At 40.1% G+C, this 22,694-nt stretch overlaps 1 protein-coding gene across 2 annotated transcripts in view; it reads right to left on the reverse strand.

Annotated features, from left to right (window-relative positions):
- Positions 1-22,694, reverse strand: part of TESK2 (testis associated actin remodelling kinase 2) — a 77,475-nt gene that overhangs the window by 51,175 nt on the left and 3,606 nt on the right. The window contains exons 1-3 of one of the 2 annotated variants that reach the window (XM_040564868.1): positions 20,495-20,715; positions 18,521-18,824; positions 587-708 (exon numbers count right to left, since the gene is read on the reverse strand). In XM_040564868.1, the coding sequence (XP_040420802.1) occupies positions 587-708; positions 18,521-18,742 (344 nt within the window). In that variant the 5' untranslated portion in view covers positions 18,743-18,824; positions 20,495-20,715. Of the gene's footprint in view, positions 1-586; positions 709-18,520; positions 18,825-20,494; positions 20,716-22,694 lie in introns of those variants that run through there. The other variant, XM_040564867.1, reaches the window with a different exon arrangement.

Raw genomic sequence — 22,694 nt, forward strand, 5'->3', positions numbered from 1 at the left:
TTTTTAGAAAAAACAGAACAGACTCATAAATACTGAAGGAAACAAACAAGTTGTTACACATCAGTTGATGAAGACAGAGCCAGAATTTCAAGGATCAGAAAAGCTAATTATAAAGATGTTTTAGGCATCAGTACTATATCTGTACTATTTAACAGTCTTGTAAAAAAGAAGAAATTGAAGTTCACTGTGTCTCCAAAAGTTTTCAGAAAGCTGTACTGCCTGGACTATCAACGTAACCACAAATCATGTGAATGGTGATAAATTTGCAATCATTTAAGTTCACGAAGAGAAGTCCATTTCACTCTTCATATCATTGTACTGTTTCATCAGAAAATAACGTGGGAACTTGTTTTTCTCTGAACTTACTTATCACTAGTAAACTCAAGATACCAAAATCATGTGAATTTTCTGTTTGCTCAAGTCTTTTCTTTCTCTCTTCTTCCTACTCCACTTCTCCCATTAGGATAGCAGCTGTTAGAAGCTGTTCCTAACACATTCATAGATACAGATATACAAAAACAAATGGAAATAGAAAAGCTCTGCTAAAGACAACCTATCTCCACACAATTCAGAAAAAGCAGTATACCTTAAGATGTTTGGATGTGAGAGTCTATTCATAAGTTGAACCTCTTTCAGCATGTTTGCTCTGTTGCTGTTCAGTGTGTTCATCTTCAAAGCCATGACCTGGTCTGAAGTTCTGTGTCTTACCTGCAAGATACAAGCAAAAAATGTTAAGAACATGTCCTAGCAACATGAAATTGGACATTGCCTTTATAAGGCAGCACCTCATCATCTTAGTACAAGTGAAGGAAGCCTTTTACTTGCTCAGGGAAAGAAAGTTCCCTACTCCAAGTCCTATGAATCTCACCTCCTTCCCATCCATATCCTTCTTTTCCCATAGCAGTGTCTAGCTTCATTGCTCACAGAATGCGGAGGTCCTGCCTTATATACAGTTACAGGGCAGATTTCAGAGGCAGTCAAGGTTTACTTCTTGACTAGGACCATAAACCAGATTATACACTCAGTGGAGAGAAGGCATTCACACCAACCTGCACTGCAAAGCAGAGATGTTACTGGACATGGTATCACCTAGTCTAGGACATTCAGTAGTGGCTGCGGAGTGCCAACACAAAAAAGGTTTCTCTAGCAGCTGTGCAGAACCAGCACACCATTCAGAGTTAGCTTCCCCAGTCAGAAATGCATGAATGCAGCCACTTCTAACCTGGTACCCTCACACCAGCCTATTTGCCACCAGCAAACAGGCAAATGTTATGTAGATGTGCTACTATTAGAAAGAACTCGTCATGATAGTTTAAGGCAAACGGCAAAGACTGCGCAAGCTGAAAAACAGCCCACAGGCTTTTTCTCCTGCTTCTCCCCTGCCCATGCACACGAGCTTCTCAGCTGGTTCACCCACAGCCACACAGTAATCCCAGGGTAATAAGGATCAGAGAAAGGAGGTGGAAAAGGATGTAGAAACCAGCACCAAGAGCAGAAACCAGCAGCAAGTTCACGAGCATGGGGCTTTTCCTTTCAGTGGCAATACCGGCTTTAAAAAAAACTGGCTGAACTACAGCTTTAGTGTGTTATAACAAGATAATCCAGAATTCTTCTGTGCATAACCTGTCCTGCCTGTTTGGCATTCTTATTAGTTTTAAGCAGGATGATTGCATGTTAAGTTGATGCGGGTTAGTGTTACTGGTCAGGTTTCTTGTGTCTATTGTGTGCTTTCATTAATTTTATGCAGCTTTTGCATACTGAGCTAATTTGAATGAACAAGCTGAGCTGGAGAGGTCAACTTCTTTATGCTGACATTTTTAAATACCTATTTTAGTTACACTTGAGTTTTATAAGCTGTAATGCTTTGGCTGGGGAACAAAAAATGAAAAAAAAGCTTGCACGGACTTAAGAAAGGAAGATTTGTTCTATCGATGCAAACAAATTAGAATAAGGACAATTTAAAAGCTTTCAATCTATACATAACAGCTCTATCAGCTCAAGGAACACTTCCTCTGGGAGAAGGGTGAGGAATCCTGAGTGTTGTGGTAGAGCAATTTGGGTTTGCAGTGAATGGGAAAGAATTTGAAGGAGCTTAACTCCTATGGGCAGGGAGCTACTCAGAACAGGACTCCCTCAGAAATCAGCTTTCCACTAACACAGAAGCTTCAGGGTCTGCCAACAAGGAATGAATAGAGGTAGAAGGTGAGCAGGAACTTGGACGGAGTGTGGTCTTGAACAATATTTGCCTTCTCATTTACTCCACTTAGCTACCTCTTAATTTCTTGCCCATTTCTATAATTCACTCCATTCCCTGCCAAAACGTCAAGTCCTTTTGCCTCTGCTCTTAGGTAAAAGCAGAGCCTATCCTACAGCAGGCCCTTCTTCCTTGTTCTTTGCCTTTTCCTTGGTTTGGCCTCTTCTTGAGCTAGGGAAACCTCAGAAAAGGGGATGGGTAAGTTTTCGGAGCACTGTCCTGCATGCTTCCTGGATTTTCAGGTCTGACAGGCAAGAGGAAGTGGTCAGCAATTGCTTCTCAAAGGACCGGCTGTCCGCAGCACTAACGCCTTGCCCAGAGAAAACTGAGCAGTTTTTGCAAAGGACATTTTTCACCCTTCACTTCGGGAGGACATTCCTGAAGTCTTTTCAGTCTCGATAGACTGAACTGGGTTCTGCAGTGAGCTTGGAGGAATTTTCTTTTTGTAAAATCAATTTGACCACGCTCAGAATAGCTCAGATTACTAGCATCTGAGCATGTTAACAGATTTCTGAGAGGCACCCTACACTGTGCTGAACGTGGGAGAACAGGGACTCGTCCTCTCACACTAGCTACCATTTGAGTTAGGAGGGAAAAGCAGACCTGAAGGCAGAAAGGCGGCTTCTCAAGAAGTCAATACCCAATACAGTGAATAAAAATCAGATGACAGTTTGTACATCATGGAACACACTATTAGTCACTTAGAATACACACGAGGATAATTGTGTTCTCTGTTCTGAAGCAGAGCTGGCAAACAGCATTTGCACAGCACGAACGGACTGCCAAGAGGAACAGGCAGGTCCTACCTCTAAGGTCACGCTCCAGATCACCTGAGCTGTCAGCTCTTCTTTACAGCAGCTGTCAGGTACGCTACCCCGTGCATCTACTTACCTGTCAGTCATACTCTAGACAAAATTTGGGTCTCTATTGGCATTCCTTGCCAAAACCCCACCAAAAAGTCTTTAATCTTTTATCTCCTGTCAGGCCTCTTTTGTGTACATGAAAGCATGGAAATGGTGTTTCACCCACAAGAGAGCTCCAGAAGGGAAACTTGTAAAGATTTTAGAAGTGTTACCAATCAAATTTAGTATTCGTTTATAGGGCATTTTGCCTCAGTGCATGCCTGTACCCTCAACATAAGCAGGGATCCCTAGCGGTTTGCTGTAAAACTGTCAAAGCTGTTGACATTATTATTAATTAGAGTTCCTTGCATATGAGATCAAGTAACCTTTCAGTGCTGTCTGGATGATCGTGTCTGTGCTTGGAAATATTCTAACAATCCTACAGCTGCCTTCCCATGTTGCTCTGCACCCTGTTCTGACTCCAGCCTGCTTACCTACGTGCCTCCATCTCAGAGGTCACAGTAACCAGATATTGCCTCCCTGTCTTATTGCTGTCAGGCAGTTAAAGTGTCCCTTTGCACTCTGATTCTCCGAGGATCAAAGTGTTTTGTAAGTACTTGGACCTGGCTACAGCTAGCTGCATGGCCTGCCTGGTCTCTGTGTCTTCAAACCATGTTCTAGTCCTGGACCTTCTTACCTTCCTCTGAAGAAATGAGGTAGGTAGAGGAAGTCACAGCTCCAGGTAGAGAAACGGGAACATACTTGAAAGAATCATAACAGTGATTGAGCAGGGCTCACATTCAAAGGAATTAGTCACTATGTAGATGTTCTACCCAGTTCACACAGGGAATTATCCTGCAAAAGTTGGGATTTTTAATTTTCTGCTTGCTACAAAGTTCTTTGTTATTAATAAACCCTAAATATCACTTAAATAACTGTTTAATAGCTAATAGGTATACCAGAGCTTTCTGAAAATCCAAACGTTTATATTACTTCTGCTCTTTGCCTGTGCTGAAGGTGTGGGAAAGACCGATTTCATCTTTCTCAAGGCTTTGTGACCTTTACTAATAACTGTACCCTTCCAGCTGTCCTTAGAATGAGTTTCTGAAGATCATTTCCCAATATTGAGGTTACAAATATACCAATACAACTTTAAGGTTTGTCCTTAGTTTTCCACTGTATTTTCATTATTTTTCAGCCATGTAACATTGATCTGGAAGTACTTTATTACTGTTACTTTCCAAAACTGCATTTATTTGTTTTCCAGTTTTTCCTTACCCTCCTCTCCTCTGGTATCCAGCCTCACTGCTTAATTACATTTACAGATCTTTACTTACACAGCCTATTACCCAGAATCAGGTTGCTTCCCCCAGTCTATCACCCACAACAATTTTTCAAACATCCTGTTACACGCCTCAACCTTCACCTGGCCATTTTGTCTTCACCCTTCTTGCCATGTGTCTGAAGTACCACTTTACTAACCATTTTACTAGAGTAACCTTCTCTAGTCCATATGTATGACATTCCCTGAGCTTGCTTCCTGTTTGAGCTCGTTGTATTACCCACAAGAATCCTGCACACGTTCTTATTACTTACACTGACTCACCATCCTTCTGTTCACCAATTCAAATGTTTCCTGCACACTCAGCCTTCACATTAATGATAGATGATAGCAGGTGGTGTAGACATATAAAAAGCTATGTGAGTTGTTCTCTTTTCTCGAAGTCTTTAAGTGTCTTCACCTGATTTGCCTCCATTTTCTCTTGCAGTGACAGGAGATGAAGCTATTACCTTGGTTAGCCTTTTAGGTCATTTGCACTACCTATGCTATACTGTATAACTGTGATTGACCAAGTTCACAAAAAAGCTGGTGAGATGGAGGAGACTATAAAAATTATTATTAAAAAGAGAATACATCATAGGACATTAAATGACAGGGAAACAGTCCTGAAGCAGACCAGCATTTGGCCCTCATGCAAGACCTATCTCAAGAATAATTGACTTCCTTACTGTGACAGCAGAAGGAACCTTGAAAAAGTTAGGGTCAGTTGCATTTTATTCAAGACCCACAGTCAAGCCATCAAGTCATCACCTTCTCATGGACATATAGTCATACCTTGGAGATGAATGTATTACAAAAATGCATAAACACTGATTGAGGAAAATTCCCTTTAATTGAGAAGATAAACCTGTTCTTCAGGTCAGATCTCATTCATATCCTCATGTTAGTGATGTCAATATCATGTCAAGTCTCACATCAGTAGAAAAATCTGTAGTGACAGATAGAAGCTTAAAGAAATACATCAGTCTAGACAACATTAAGCTGCTGTGTTGATGCTAGGGACCAAGACTGGGTTGTGGCTGTTTTCATAGTGGTATAGCATGTCACTACACTAACTTCTTGTAGCAAGAGAGAAACATGCCAAGTGTAACAAAGCCTTGCCAAACAAAACTAGTCGACATGTGTTACATGAGTTTAGCACAGGTTCAGAAGATAGAGAGGAACTACACAAAAAATAAATCAATACATTTTAAAAGCCTGATGGTAATTGTAACTACATCCATTTTTAGTATGAGAAAAAAAATGAGACACACAGAAGGTTGCAGCTTTTACCATTTCCCTTTAGTACAAAGGCTTGGAATTGGTCATTAAACAAAGATCCTGTAACTTCAGTAACTTCTAACATCACCGATTCAGCAGAGTAACAAGATCAATTACTACAGCATATTCCACACCTACCACCAAATGAGTTCTCCATTTTTTTGCCAAACAAAAGTGAACTTATAATTAGTAAGTAGTACAGCTGTTACTTTATAAATCCATTTGTGTGCGCCAAAACCCCTTCATTTTTCTTTTGTATTTTGTCTTACTTCATTGCCCGCTGTAATGTAGAACCAGGGCCCAGAATACAGCGTTCATTTATTTTAAACAAACCATTTGCTGATAGGAATCTGTCTGTACCTCTGCCACTAACTTGATCTCAAGCAAATCAAAGGCAAAAAAGAAACCACAGTCTTATTTTGAGAGAAAGCACAAATGAATCTGAGGACTATTGTTCCACGGTTTGAGATCAGATGTAAACAGGCACAGCCAGGGTGGAGAAGCTGACTGATTTTGTGGCCCGTTCAGCAGAATGTAACCATATAAAATTCCCTTCGCAATCCAGAACAAAGCTCATTCATGGACCTATTGCTTAATTGCTGGGCAAAAAACAGAAGAGCCTTAATTTTAATTTTTTTTAAGCTATACCACAACCTGACTATGTAGTTCACATACGTAGTTCCATACCAAGTATAAAGTCACAGTCAGAAAAGGAAATACTGAGTTAGAAGCACAGACCTGGGAGCTCATTCTTCTTCATTTTTAATGTCAGCTACCTTGTCAGCTCATTGAATAACCCTGAGCATACTACTTAAATTCCATACGTACATTCCCTCTTTAGCTCCTTAAGTCTATAATACGGAGGTGATAAAGCTATTTATGAGCCAGGGAAATCTGACATCTGCAAATGTCAAACATTCAAAGATAATACATAATGAGATACTGTATCTGTGTGTCCTTATTCTCCTATTTCTTTTTTTAATACTGATGATTAAATATTTCCTGTGTTACTACGGTTTTATCCTGTGCAAAATGTGACGATATTTGCATGATCTGCAGATGATTTTTAAGCAAGAACACTTCGTGTTAAGTTCTCCTGGCATGTAACTGCACCTTAAGTCTTTTCTAATATATTAACAGTTTGGTACCAAGCATGCAATCCCCCACTGTACCAGGGATATCATCATCACCGTTCAAATGCATTTGTTGATTTTGTTTTAAAAATCTGCATGGGAACCTTGAGAGAAAGTTTTATTATGGTCAGAAATAGCTTCCTTACACTTCCTTCATGAATCTGTCAAATAAATGTTACTCATGCATGAATAAGGTCAGTCTCACAGTTGTGCAGAGCCTGCTTGCATGCAGCTATTGCTGCTATTATCAGTCACAGCACTAGGACTTGACCACAAATAAGAGAGGATGGAGTATAAAGGAGCTACATTTTGCTTACTTGAAGATACTTACGTTTTTATAAATTGCTACAACTCTGAGGCCATAGCCAAAAAATGAGAGCTCTTAGTAATTTCTTGTTACTTCAGCCTTCATGGAACTGCTTTTCTCGAGCATTAAGTTCTCTTAGAAAAGGAAAAAAAGGAACTAATTAAATATTCCAGGCAATTTCTTAAGTGTCTCCTCATTGTCAGCAATGGCTAAGAATCACAGGAACTGGATTTGCAGGACTCAAATCAAGCCAGCTGATGTGAAAGGTACTATGTTACCCATACTGTCAGCCATGGATCAGTTAACAAAACAATATCTCCATACTGACTACTCAAAGCAATGTTCCACAGCTCTGTCCTCTCCTCATGCCCTGACCTCGTCCGGTAAGAGCAGCAAACCCAGGCGCCCACGCCCCAGCCAGAAGCAGCTCACACACACAGCAGAGATGGATTGCCATCACACACAGCGACATCCATCACTCCTGTGAAGTATTTAACTCCACCCCACCACCCACCCAATGCCAGGAAAATAAGCGTTCAGAGAGGTGTGTCACAACAGTCGTAGGGGATGCAGCCCGTTCCCTAGGCTCAGCCATGTTAACGCTGGACACAGGCCAGCGCAGTTATTTGAAGAACAGTAAATCAGCACCTGTCTCCTGGTATCAGCAATGAATGAGCTTACACAAACGTGCATGTTTGCCAGCTGGCAAAACAGAAAATCCCAGAGCTGCCAACCCAGCACATCTCCATACAGAACAGAAAACTAAACAGACCATTTAACTGCGCTGGAGAAATTATTACATTCCGCTATATTTTTCAAAGATTTTTTTTCTTCAATAGAGAAGTTGGCTGATCAAAGCAGGGAACATGAAATGTAGTGTATGCAAACTCTTTTCCCCCCACATTTGTTAATTTGCTTCACTTGGTACAATTTTAGACCTTAATTGTAGTGATGCCAAGTAGGACTGCAGGAAAGAGTATTATAGAAATAATATTTTCAAAATTTTCTTAGAATTTTCCAACAGCACTACAAAAGGCAAGGCTTACGTTAGGTCTACTACCCAGTGACATCTCTGAGGTTACTAAAATGTTATTGTCACATATATATGATTGTTACATATATATATATATATATATATATCTTAAGACTTCTAGTCATAAAATAGATGAATCAATCAATCAAAACAAGGCTTATGTCAGACAAGTCAAACGTGAACTAGCTCTCTGGTTTTAGCCTTTCAAAGCAATCTCAATTTTAACAAACATAAGAGCATGAGTGCCCTGCAAGTGAGACAGGAAATTCTAAAATTAATGATACTCACACCTGAACAGAGATGAAGGCTCTTGAGTATTTTGCCCGTTTTGTAATCCCTAGGGAATAATTATGCAGGTGAGGTTTTTAAGTGATACATTAGCGATCCATCAGAATAAGGCCTATTTACTTCACCCTGCCTATGTGCTAAAAGCATTGGCTAATTAAGTGAGAAGGACTGGGATGACAGCATCTTGGCACCTCAATAATCAAAAAATCACTAGCAAGAGGAAGGCAACTGTCTGCGTGGTTACCACACAAAACATCTTGGCAGTTGCTAAAAGGCTTCCCAAAGGCTGATACTTCACACAGCATGAGACAAATAATCCTTCTCAGTATTTATGCCTCATCTCAGTTCCAGAATGGTGCTTCTTCCTACTCCTGACGAATATCAGAGTAGGAAGAGAATGATTAGAGGCACCCAGCTGATACAATTCAAGAGCTTGAGGTTTCAAGGTTACTCTAGCCATCTTGGCCAGTTCACGTAATACAGTGACTGTATTCCCAAGCAAACGATTAGTGGTGTGTTTTAACACTATAGTTTCATGTAAGAGGCCTTAAGCCTCATTTATCTTGCTTCTGTCATCCTGAGAGTTTCCTCCACTAGTCGAAAGAGGAAGATTTTTTAGCTTAAATCTAAATCCTTCTGAAATAAGAAGCAAGACCACGAGGCATGTGTGGATAAGATCTGCAGTTTTACTAAGAGGTATCACATCACCCAGGGAGGGAGGCAGCAACTGCAATGTCTCTAACTCACTGTGACAGAATGAAGAAAGAAATTTAGAAGAGGAACACCACACCTGAGTGAGGTACTACTCAAATGGATGTCACTTCTCAAAACTTACGAGGTATACTCCTCATGCCTACAAACACAAGGATTAGATCTGAGTTTCCTACTTGTTTCCTTATTTCTGTACTAATTTTCCAATATACAAGGACTTCTGATGCTACATGGCATAAGCAGACCCTGAAAAATCTCATTTTGCCTGATGTAGCAACACCAATCTAGAGGAAGAAAAATATATTTAAAAGATTTGTTTAGACCAGTAGATTCCAAATTTGGTGACCTTAGACCGTTGGTAGCTGTAAGCATCTCAACACTTGGCCAAGCTTAATCAAGAACACTCTTAAAAACCAGGATGGCTCCAAACATCACCAACGAATCTAACAGGAGAGAGCAGACAATTCTGGTTAGGCGGGACTGTTCCCACAGCCACTTAATGTTTCAGAATAGGCATAATTCTCATTACAGCTAATAGCCATTGGGCCTCGTTATGCCTTTTTCCTCAAACAAAGGGATAAGAAAAAGGCATTGTTTGAGAAATGTTTTCTCATTATAAGACTTGTTTATGCACCGTAATGACATTTTTATACACTGATTAGGTTAAGCTTGAAATGATTAATTGAATCACTTTTCCAGTTATTAGACACTGTTTATATTCTTTTTTTCCCCTGATGTATTGGCACCATGTTCTACAGTTCCCCAGCTTAAGAAAACTCAAATATCTGATGCTGAAAAAGTACTTACATACAACTAGGCAGTTTCCTACAAATACTTTATAGGGTAACTAAAATAAAATACCTTTTAAGCCTATCAAATGGTCCCACAAATATCAAGAATACCGTGTGATCTCACCTCTAGTATTTTATGCAGCTTTTGAAGAGCACCAACGTTTGGCTCAGGGCTCCGAACAGGCTGGTAATTCCAGAGGCAACCAAAGAGGATCCCTTCTTAGTACAAACCTTACACTGAATGCTCAAAACAGCGTATTGGAAAATGAGAGAACTTTGAAACTGAAGTAAAAAGGACAAAGCATGAGATAGATTTGAGGTATCTTGTGAAATTTCACATTATCAGCTGACTTCTACGCCAATGCTGCCGCTTCAGAGTATTTTTATCCTGAATACCAGAAATGCTTCCTTATGATTCAGTTTCAGAAAAAAAAGCCAACCTAGGCAACAAATTAACTGCGCAAGATACATATTCAAGCTTGCAGAGTTTCTACAGCCTATTAATCCAGACAGATATTCCAACTTTTAAATTGACAGTGTTACTATTTCAATCCTTAATACAAAGTGGCAATCATTTTAAGTAAAGCATGAAGAAAGTGCATACAGATGACAGAAAGCAAGTCTTAGAGACCCTTTTATATGACGTTTAGTGTTGCTACAGTCATAGCTCTGTTAACACAGTGCATATGTGAACTTGTATTACATCTCTAGACTTGCAGTGCCATAATAAGTTTTCTTTGTCATCAGCAACATACTGGAGATAATTGCACTTAATTTTTCCTAGAAACTAATTTTTGTCTATTAGGCATAATTCCTCTCTGCATATTTTGCTTATGTCAAGCTTGGCATTTATATTGCTATTTAGGCCTTCCTCCTATGCTGTACATCTTCATGTTTTTCTTTGCATTTGTGAAATCAAAAGCATAGGGTTGGAAAAGACTTCATGCCATCTAGTTCTTCATCCCTCTATATCCCAGGCCAAAAAGAGCTTCGTCTGTCATTCCTCATGGACATCTGCTTAAACCACTCTTTAAAGCTGATAGTAGAGACTACTGTAACAGAAGATGCTAACTCACAGGTATCTGAAGAATTAATTTAATTGAAGTGAGAGAGGAATGGTTGCATCACAAGCCACACCGGACTGAAAAACTTCCAAAAGTAGATTAAGCTACTCCGGTTTCCCATGAAAACATGCACATAACACCTCCTTCAACTGGTTGAGCTGGGAGAGCAGGAGTCCTTGGCAGAGGGATGGTAAAAATCTACAGAGAAAGTGAAAAAGCAGCTGGGAGAGCTGCTTTTCATCATCTGTATGAGCTTTCTTCATACTTTACTTACAACAGCTACCATAAAGAAAACCAACAGACTTCCTGTCTTCCTCTACATAAAAATTCTTCCTGTCTCCCTCTACATAGAATAAAAAAATAAAAAAGCATTCTGCACAGTTAAGTTCCTGAAGATACTAATGCCAACTTGAAGAATGTAATTTTGGCTTGAAGTCTGGTAGCAAAGCCTCAAAGTCACTAAAATTGTTCAAAAGTAAAAGCCAGAGTTGTACTAAGAGCCAAATTCAACCTTTCACTTGGTATATTAACAAATAAACAACCCTTTTTGTGTTGCCAGTGTTTATGTTGAAAGTTCTGAAATAATAACCAACGGGGTGTGTTAGGACTAAAAAAACTCCTCTGGCTGGAATGCTCAGAACCTCCTTGATTTACGCTGACATTTAATCCCTTTCCCCTCTTCAAAGAATTCAGGGCTACCGAAAGGTATTGGTTTGACAGCCCTGAAGACCTGACATCCCTTTACGCAGCAAACAGGTGCACACAGAGGCAGCAGGGAGCAGCTCATGGGGTCCTGGGAGCATGCTGGGGACGTGTCCTGCAGCAGGGGACCCCCTCCAGCAATGAGAGGGGGCTCTGTACCAGCTCTATTCCTGGCCATCCTGCTGAGCCTGGCAATAACACACAGACTTGCATTTAGATCTAAAACACGCTGACAATTCATATATTGCATGTCTGATAATCTGTCAAAACCTGAGTTAATGAAGACTCCGGTTCTGGAGAGTGTTACCTGCAGACTGAGCCACTGGTTTCCAATCCTTTCTCCAACAGAGTTTGCCTGAGCATGGGCTGAAAGCCAACCAGCAGCACCTTTGTTATGAATTCAGCTTCTGTTGCCCTTTTTTTCTGACCTTTCTTCATGTCTTTTTTTTTTTTTTTTTAAAAACATTCATCCTCTCCTTTTAATCTAAATTGGCATTCTCTTTTCTACAGACTCATTTATAAAACTACTCAAATAGCTCCCTTCCTCCTTCCACACATTCACAGACATTTTAGTCTTGGAAGAAGGCCTCTGTTGACATGATAAACCATTAAATGCCACAGGAAAACTGAACCCTCTGTCAGCAAGGAGTTGCTTTTAGAGCCAAGAAGCAAACAGACATGACCAGCTGTAGAAACAACTGAAACTAGGAAGTCCTAGCTATAAAAGGATAGTTTAATAATAATAATATTAAATAATAACAAAAACATGGCCTGGCTACACCAAAGGAGGTTCCAGAATCCCCTATAATGGAAGTTTTAAGGACAGGCTGAAAATATCTGCCAAGAACAGAGCACATGTACTTGAGCATGGCTCAGCTAAGGAGACTACAGTAGTTCTAATAAACAGAGCTGGGAAGGGATGCTAATTTAAAACTTGGTGATCCGATTTATTAGAGTCATTGTATAAAACGACAAGTCTTACAATAGCTATATACATAAACACACAGACTTCTGCAAGACATCCGACTTCGTGCCATAAGCTGCTGTAAGTAGGTTAAATATGAGTGATAGCTCAAGCTACAGCCGTGCACGACAAAGCAGCATGAAATGGGGAAGTTTCTACCGAGCCTCCAGAGGAACTGAGCTAGGCCTCGTGTTACTCAATGCTGTGTTCACTTCCAGCTCACTGATGACAGCTACCACTGAGATAAATTCAAATCCTAAGTTTGTAGCATTGCCCTGTTCTCGTTATTTCACTACGTAGGGAAGGCCATGTCATGCCTCAGGCACATCTGAGCAAAAACCAACACACCCAAATGAAAAATTTCACTAGAAACAAAGACTGAAGGCTGTACGTACAGAGCAGGAGACCCATGTCCAGTGAGCAGCAACATGAAGATGTATGTAGGAGTCCCGTAAAACAGAAAACACAACATAAGTTTGTGTTATGATAACAAGTGTTCGTGTTGTAAAGAGTGTGGCAAAGCAAGAGGCTAGTTTGGACATGTCATTGTTAAGAACAAAACTAGGGCACTCAGTTTTATGCCCACTTTAAAAAGAAAAAGATGTTGGAGAAGATGTTGGAAAGACTTAAACCTCTATTGCAAAAGCAAGGTTAATCTCAGGGCAGGGAAAAAAACAGAAATTTGGACTATGTAACACATCAAAAGGGTCAAAACATAACTTGATAACGCTCATATTTTTTTACAGTGAGGAAGGTAGAGGTAGTAAAGACTCCAGCCCAGCCAAGAAACACTAACAATGACTGGGCAGACTAACAGGCCCAAGAGACTTCACAACAGGGAGATTAAACACTAAGCACCGGAATCACTGATATTGCTTTTGAGGTCTTCAGTTCAGAATTGAAGAAAAACAAACAAACCCTGTATTGTATGTCAGGCCAGCGTGCTTTAGACAAAATACCAGTTACTGCTAAAATATAATGACCTTTGATTACGTGGCAGTAGGTGTAGATCATCTAATATCCTTTCTAAGCTTTAACTGCTTGAGAAGTACATGATGCCTTCCTTCATTTTCAAACATCCAGTTTAACCATAAGACATAATGGGTAAAGCCTAACATGAAAATAGATATTCATGTCAAACAAAATAGACTTTTTTTTTCGGTCAAGCGGCCTGTAACCTTTGTCTCTCATAACCTTTGTTTCTGAAGTCCTATGAGTAAATCCATCATTCACCCCATTCTACAGTTCTTACTTTCCATCGTTTATTCTAGATAGCAAGTTCTGTCAAACTTAGTTCAAAGGCCAAAAGAGGAAAGTGACTACTGCTCAACATCAAACATTTCTGCACTGGACTCTTCCTCACGGCCTGAAAATTATATACAGAGAGATGTCAATTAAGAAAGATAGCAATCAAGTCATAAAACACAAGAAGATACAGCTCTGAATCTCACTTTTGGGAAAGCCATATAGTAGGATCTCTCAGATTTACCACAGTCATATTCCAGAGTCCAAGCCCACCAGCATGACGACGTGCCTTACAGCCATAGCATCCAAAGTGGTACAAAACGTGAACTGTACTGGGTAACGCCCATCAGAGGTAACAGAACTACCAGCCGAGTACATTACCATACTAGTTAGTATTCTATAAAAAAGAATTATATATGAGTGTTCTTCACAACCCTGAAGCACAAAAAGGCATTTAACCCTGTGGGGATTAGTAGGTGAAATTTGCTGCACAAATGCAAAAATGGGAAAATTGCGTAGCCTGAAGTTCTGCAGAAAGGATCTCGAGTTATAGGGGAGCACAAAACCCACTGCTTGGTGCTTTCAGTAACAGCCCGGGAAGGCCACAGTATGTAAGCCAGAACAGGAGGGCTGATTTCCATCTCAAACATTTTTTGGAGACACCCATGCTCATCTGCTTAATGTTTCAGCTCTAAAAGGTTGTTAATTTTGCATTACATCTCATACATTTTATATTCACATACTTTTCTTTGCTCACCCACTATTAAACAACTTTTTAAAAAAGATATTATGCACCTTTTCCACTGCTCACATGAACAACTTTCCCAGGCATATGCTTAAGATACAAATGATATTGACGTAATTGCTTTGAATATTTCATAAGATCAGATTATTTTTTTCTCTGACAATTAATTTCTAATAGTAGCTCGCTCAACTCCTAGGAGGTTAAAAGCATGACTCAAGGTGGTCAAGACTGTGGCCTGGTTGACCTGAGCTCTATCTTTGGGATAAGCAGAGAGCAAAGTTGAAGACAATCAGAGGTTAAACTAGCTTCAACAGTTTTCTCAGAGCGCGTTCCCTGACAAAAACAAATTACTTTTCTCCCTGTTATACGCCATCTCCCTGGCTATTGGAGGGGGAAGCTTTCAACAGGCAAGACCATCATTATGACAGCGGTGAAGTAGCCCTGCACAACAGAACTAGAGCGACACAGATTATTTTGCTCCTGTTTTTGGAATTATCTTCTGATAATACTGCTAATTAGATGGCCAAGCATACTTAAAACAGGAGAACTATCCGCAGTGAAATAACTTTAGTACCCAGGACTGCCCAGGACAAAACCATGCGTTCTTCCCTGGACGTCAGAAGACTTCACCACGCTTCTTGTAACAGTCAAAAACCTTCAGATTCTCCAGTGACCACACCTGTACACCAACACGAACTTCCCAACATGCAAACACAAGCAACCTTGAACCTGTACAATTCTCTGCTGGATCTATGATCCCTGTACAGACAAAAAAATAAACTGCAAAAGAGTCCTCTTTTAGCATTCAAAGTACCAAAATTATTTCCAGTCTCTCTCAGAAGTTCAGCTACGGAATACAGAGCCAACAAGAACCCCTGAAGGAACTTGAATATTTATTACTGGCTTTGAAGCAGAAGATCTATGTGAATGGAGGATCACGGATTTTAATATGACTGCCGTTCCTACACATGCGGTTAACATTCGTTATAAAATATCTCCTTACGCAGTATTTAGTTTCAGCACGATGTTCATCTCCCCCACAATTACTTATAGCTCCATCAGTCTTTACTAGTCTTCCCAGCTAAGAATTTAAAGATTTTGGATCACGGCTGGGAAATGAACATTTACAAAACAGCCTTTGCCCAGTTCAATCTAAGAGCAAACATCAATGTTCTGCACTTGCCATTGAAAACTACAACAGGAAATAGTCAGTTGGATGACTTAAACTAGACTACCGGTGTTTGACAACGTTCCGCTTTTCTAAAGTCATTTCTACAATATTCAGCATTCAGGTGAACTCAAATTGCTACAATGACAGCAAACAAAAGTCAAAAGGCTAGTGTAATATTTCATGCTGAATAAACCAGAAAGCTTCGTTTGTGTGAGTAAAGGTGCCCTAGAAATGCTATAAAAACATTCATAGGATATACAACCATTAACATATACACACACCGATGCTATAATGTATTCATATTCCCAAATTAAGGCAATTTCTATCCACTCTGAAAGATTGTATTAAAAAAGGAGTCTCCGCAGAAAAGGATTGAAGGGAACAAATCACTGAAAACAATTGTCAGTTGTGTAGCAAAAGAAAAATCCCAAACCCTCAAAACAGTGCAAGTATTCTTTGTTAAATCACATGAGCAAACCTGATGCATGATGCTCACTAAACAATAGACAAATACATAATTGAAAAAGCTCTGGTGACATTTTTTTTCTGAGATACCTTTCACTAATTTAAAGGGAAAGCTTCATTGCTTTGTAAAGTTACTTATGCAGCAAGTTTAGAACTATCAAGGATTCTTCTCAAGTTCAATCGCTTACCAGGGAGCCTGCAGATCAGACTGAACTTTGACTGTGTCAAACCACGAGGCTTCCTTTCCTGGAAGCACATCAAGGTTCTCGCATGAAATCTGATCATCAGCACAGTCAGATTAATGACAGAAGTGGTCAGGCTGATAAACTAGCAAAACAGAAACCTGCCTAAATAAGTGTGGAACCGCATCTAAGACAAGGTTGTAATGCATTCTCACCCGTTTGTGCCAAAAGTGAAGGGAGAACCTTTTTTTGAAACTGATGTGAAAGAAAAGGCTTTATCACTCACTGTTTCCCTGCAGGAGGTCTGTAGCTGTTTCTAGAAAAACAGACACTAAGAGCTGGTAGTAATCTGGGTGTCTAGAGTAATGCCGCTGATTGCTGACTTACCCCAAAAGGTGCCTAGGTTAGTTCTGCTGAAAATGGGAATGGCAGGGGAAAGCTGTTTAAAAGTTAGCGGACTCCTTTATGCACAGGAAGGTAAATCAGGTATCGAGGATTTCTCTCAACCAACAGAAGTTCTCAAATAAATGTGTACCTCTGTATGCCACGACCTAACTGAAACAAGCACTCTCTTAAAATAAGATATTCTTAATAAATCAATAACTACGTATGATAGAAAGTTATATTCGCTTTTAACCATTTCCCCACCCACTCACTTTCATTTCCTAATGATCGGCAATACCGTACCTTTCTGCTGGATATGCAAGCATCTTGCCTCAGGGCACTTTTCCATGATGTTCCTCACCAATGTACAGTAGAAAGTTGCTTATTTCACCCAGTAAATCTGTTCACACATGCAGCTGTTTGACTACAACACTTTCTGAAGTCCCAACATACAAAACTTTCTTTCAAAAGAAAGAAAAGGGACTTCAGAAATAAAAACTTGTGTTAGGGGAAATTAAATTTCCATATATCTAGGTAAAGAAAAAAATTTTTGGAGTAACTTGCCTTCACACAAGAGGAGATATACATACAGAGATGGGAATGCCTTTGAGCATTGAAACAGCAAAAATAATTTTCCTTTTCTAATTCACATATCTATTCACAGCAGTAAAGCTGGATAAAACGTTTCTTAGTTTAAATTCTTAAAGATCACATTAAGTATCATGGAATGGACAGAATATACCGTGAGCTATTTTCTGGCATTTCACTGAAACGGAAATAAGTTGGAGGGCGAGTTCATTTAAAGCCAGGAACTAAGGCAAGGAAACAAGTTATTTTTTGCAGTGCCTGAAAGCCTAGAAGTCAACTCAATGTTGACTCAACTCCTCTACAATAGACCTTACCAGAACAGTCAAGGCATAAGAAATACTACTAGCACCGTAAAACTGGAACTACCTGTACGGTGTCACAAATTGCTTTTCCGTGTCCTTAACCACTTTTTAGATATTGTAGCAGCAAGTCACTGGCAATCTCTGATTTTCTTATTCCTATTATTTACTATGAAGCAATCTCTGACTATTTGAGTTAGAGGTATGGCATAACAAGAAGCAAAGGAAATAGAGAACAGTAGCTGAATGTATTGTAACCGCAGTGCAACAAATTTTGTTGCTTCAAACTCAGTAATTATGTGTAGATCTCCTAACACTGGCACATCTTGAGTTGTGAGTCAAAAAACTGGCAAAGGAATAAGAACAATCTCACAAACTTAATAATTGAGCTACATTAAAAGACAGCCAAACTTCAATATGAGGGAACCAAATAGCCACTGGGGTTTAATACACTACACAAACACAGAAATATGTGGCAGGGACCAAAGATAAACCAGTTATTTTCTAGCTCATATTATTTCTCACAAATAGCCTCTGCAGCTCCCCAAGTAACTTACAAGTGATAAAAAAACAGCTGGAAGAGGAACAACTTAGAGGAAATAACTGGAGTCCTGCAAGTTCTTCATCAGTTAAGTAAAGCCAATACAGTAACAGCTAACTTCAGTGAAAGAAGTACTTCTGTTGATGCTCTTATACTTCTCAGCACCAAACACAAAACAATCAACATGAAGGGAAGAACAAAACACACACCTTGAACACCTCCGAGAAGAAACCAGAGCCGATTTTCTCACATGTGAAGTCATCAAGACGGGTAAGTCTGGAAAAGGCACTTATCAGGGCTCTGTACGAAGAGGTCCAAACTCTTCCGATCTGGGATGCAGTCCCATCTCCTCCAGTGCCACCGTCAAAGTCCTCAGCGCGCTCCAAGCGTGGTGGAAATCCTGCTATTGAATTCCGCTTACTTCGGTCCATTTTGAAAACAGGCTTTTCTTCTGCTAAGGGAGGACTTCTCACATCTTAGGTACTTCGCTGTCTTCTCTACTCTTGCTGGAAGCTAAAACACAAGAAATTGAGATGGTCATTATTATAAAAATATCTAATCACGTTTGATAGGACTCCAACACAACTTAACCAGGGTAAGGGAATAAGAAAAGCAGAAGGTACCTTTGGTGTGAAAAAACAAAACACACACAAGACCAACCACTCAGTAGCACTAAAAAAGATGGACAATCCAATGAATTTTTCCTTTAGAGTCCTGGAAATATTCTATACTCTGGCTATTAAGACATCAATAGGTTTGGAGCTCAAAACCTTAAATGATAACAAAAGGCTTTCACACACACACTATTTAAGTTCTGGTTGCTATATCAAACAATTAAGCAATAGGAAATCCACAAAATGTTATTTTCTATGCTACTTCGGTAGCAGTTGGTGACCAATCTAGTGCTATTGCAAGAAACCATTCAACATTAGGGGCTGAACAAAAGATGCCTCACTATAAGAACACTGATCAACTTTCAGTTGACTTATTAGCTGTCAATAACAGTAGCTGAAGCACCCAAAGCTTTGTTGTGTTTTTTTTTTTTTAAACTTCCACCTATGAATGGTCCAAGACCAATTTCTTAACTAGTAAAAACACAAGTTTATACCCGCTAAAGATCTAGTCCCCAAATTTGTGAAAACGATCAACAATCCTGCTACAAAAACAAAGGCTTCTTGTACGAAACTGCCAGAACAATTCTCTACGCACACAATTTTAAAGCTATATTAATTTCAGTTCAACTGAAAACACAGGAAATAAGATACATTTGCCAAGTACGAAGGGGGGAAAAAAGAGAAAAAACAACACTGAGGGAATTTTTTTTCTCTGTGTAAGAGGATGATGAAGTAATCAGGATGACTCTGGAGCCCATCAAATCCAACTTGGATTGGCAAACCTGACAGGTGGCCTACTTTTTTTTTTCCCTTTAAACCTTAGAGTCAGGAGGTTATTCATCTTTTCCACACTTAACTGTTCATTTACAGCGATTCAGTGAAGCCCCTACAAAACCTGAACAAAGTGGGCACTCACAAGGAGGATTTTTTTTTTTTGAGGGTGAATGAAAAACTGGAAGGGGAAGGCAAACTTTTTTTTATATAAAGTGGTAGACAAAATAATCACAAAGCAGGGAGCAGATGAGGCACTTATACTTGTATGTACACAGATGTACAAAACCTGAACAATACACGAAATTTGAAGAGCATCTCAAAAACAGAGGCGCACCAGCTGTCCTCTGAATACACAGCAGCCCTGCTATACACATCTTGTGCGCAGCGTATCCTTCAGAGATGCTGTGCCAACCCATCAGAAAGACGCACAGCCTTTCCCTGCCTTCAGAATTAGCTCTGTTGGATTGCATGGAATTAATTTGAGGTTGTCCTCTCTGAGGAGAAACAAAAACTTTTCCCGCCCAAGGCCTGTGCTGGTGTTTATTTCAAGTATCTTAAAACTCACCTCTCTGAATGAGGGTTGGGATGGGGGGGGATGGTATAGGAGAGCCTTACGAGGACCCGGTTAAGAAAATTTAATCTCTACCAAATCCCACATTGCGGTATTCCTACAAAACTTTATGTGCAGACTCCCCCGTGCGTGAGCTTCCTGCACTTCTCAGATGCTAGTACTACATCATCTAACATTATAGCGTGGCCGACTGCCACAGAGAAGATCAGGATCCAATTTCTGACCTCATATTCCTGCCCCACGAGCCCTGAAGGTCTGGAAATGGTACAGGAGCACCACGGGACGACAAAGCCCGCTCTCTCTCCGCGGAGAGAAGAAATAGCCCATGGAAGCTCGTCAGCTGCAAAGAAGGTGCCCAGGATCTTCCAAGCGTACTTAAATAATTCTTTTTGATCTGAGAGCAGCAAATTAACATTTGGTTGCTTTTCAAGGAGATGAAGAAAGAACTATCTGTGGAAGGAGGAGAGGCAGGAAACAATGGCGTTAACAAGTCGTTTTCTGGAACAAGAGACAAGTATGGGTTGGAGATTGACCAAGAAGCCTGCTGGACTTGAAGAAGCAATGTTTTAGCACTTAGCAGAGCAGCACCCACCTGCACTAGGCACTTCCTAAGGGAAGGAGCAAGGTTTTGCCCCAGCAACGCCCGGTCTGACACTCAATGCCATGACTCCCATGAGGTGCACCCTGAAGTTTTTGCAGACACCCCCCCCAAAACTTAGTGAAACAACCCATCTGCATTGCGACCCAGCAAACAAATCAGAGCTATATCAAGATATATCCAAAAAATGAGACAATAAGACTGCTGTTTTCTAGCTAGAGGAAGACACCAACTTAGGTAAGTGATATTAAACAGGAAGAAAAACCTACCTCTGTCTTAAGCATCCAGATACCATTAACAGAAGATCAGCTCCCCATATACTCTGCTTAATCTACTAAAAAAAAAAACCCACCCTCACACATCCACATCCTTCTGATTGAAATCACATGGCGAACTCCGCAAAACTCCGTACAAATCTCACAATGAAAGAAGAGATTCAAAGCACTTCACACAACATAAATCCCAAAAGGCTTTGCCATCTGGATCCCCAAGTAACCCGTCCCTTCAATTTCTGCCTGCTAAAGCTTGCCTTATTTCCAGACAGCCACACGAAATCCTTGGAAATTATTAGGATAGAGCTCCATTTGTCCAACTTTCTGCCCAGGATTGCATACACAGAATTAGAGGAAAATTTCAAGTGGGCACACTTCCAAGCGGGCCTCCTGTCATTTTGGCCAATTACACTAATGATCACATTCTCAGTCAAATCAACCAGGGTTTAATTGACTGTCAAATCAGTCTGAGGTACTTTAATTTACTACCTTGTATGATTAATTAAAGTGCACTGAGCAGAACGCAAGACCGACCTGCTGCAGATCTAAAGGCTGTTGGGTTTGTTTGCTTGTTCTTTAATACTAAAGTTCAGCTCCAAGATTCTTCAGCTGTGCTCAAGGACCGGTTAAGAAAAGACATCGAGCACTCTAAAAACATTTCCTGATAAATTTTCCAGCTTCCAGACTGCTTTTTTGACATCCTTACCACAACAAAAATGCACCCCACTCTGCCAAGCCAAAATGTTTTAGAAACACATTTGTCAAAACGCGTAACCTGCCCCGCTCAGCCATTCGCTATATTGCTGAAAAGCACAATTGTAGGTTTCATACTCTACCACATTTTAATTTCTCGGTCTAAAAACAAACAAACCAAATTAAGAGTACATTAAGATCGGTTTCTCCACTGCATGAACTCATTGGGTTTTGAGTTGTGGAATTGACTACAAATACTATCAGCACTCACTTGGTTAATGAGGGGGTTGACTTACAAACCCAATGTCTAAGCCTGAAAACATGTAGAGATGGAAACCCCACAACAGCACATCAAGTTATGTCCCGCACATCAACGCAAAATGAACAAGTGAGATACATTAGCCAGTGCTTAGCATTTCATACTGTTCGTAGACATAAAAACAGAGCGAGCTTCTCAGCTTCAGCAGCATCCCTTTAATGCCTCAGGGTGCAAAACAAGATCCCTCCAAAACGGTTTCAACTCATTACCGACACTTTTTTTGTCCCCAGTATCTTCATAACACGTGCATATTTGCACTTAAAAGTCAGAGTTTCCTAAAAGATGGCCCTAACAACAACAACAACCATTTTTAGACACAGAATACTGTCGCTAGGCATTCAGCCTGGAAAGCCATAAATCTGGTGGATGCATGTTATTAATTTGAAAAGGTTTTCTGAAGAGCAAGATGCCAAAGCTTTGACATAAGACATTTGCCAAGAGTTAACTATTTAAACCCATAGTCTGATGGAGTTTAAAAGCCCAGCACTACAAAAACAGGGAGGAATTATGCTGGCAAGTGCCACTCAACAACATAGCTGGGA

This window comes from Cygnus olor, chromosome 8 (assembly GCF_009769625.2).
Source record: "Cygnus olor isolate bCygOlo1 chromosome 8, bCygOlo1.pri.v2, whole genome shotgun sequence".
In the NCBI taxonomy this organism is placed as follows: Eukaryota; Metazoa; Chordata; class Aves; order Anseriformes; family Anatidae; genus Cygnus; species Cygnus olor.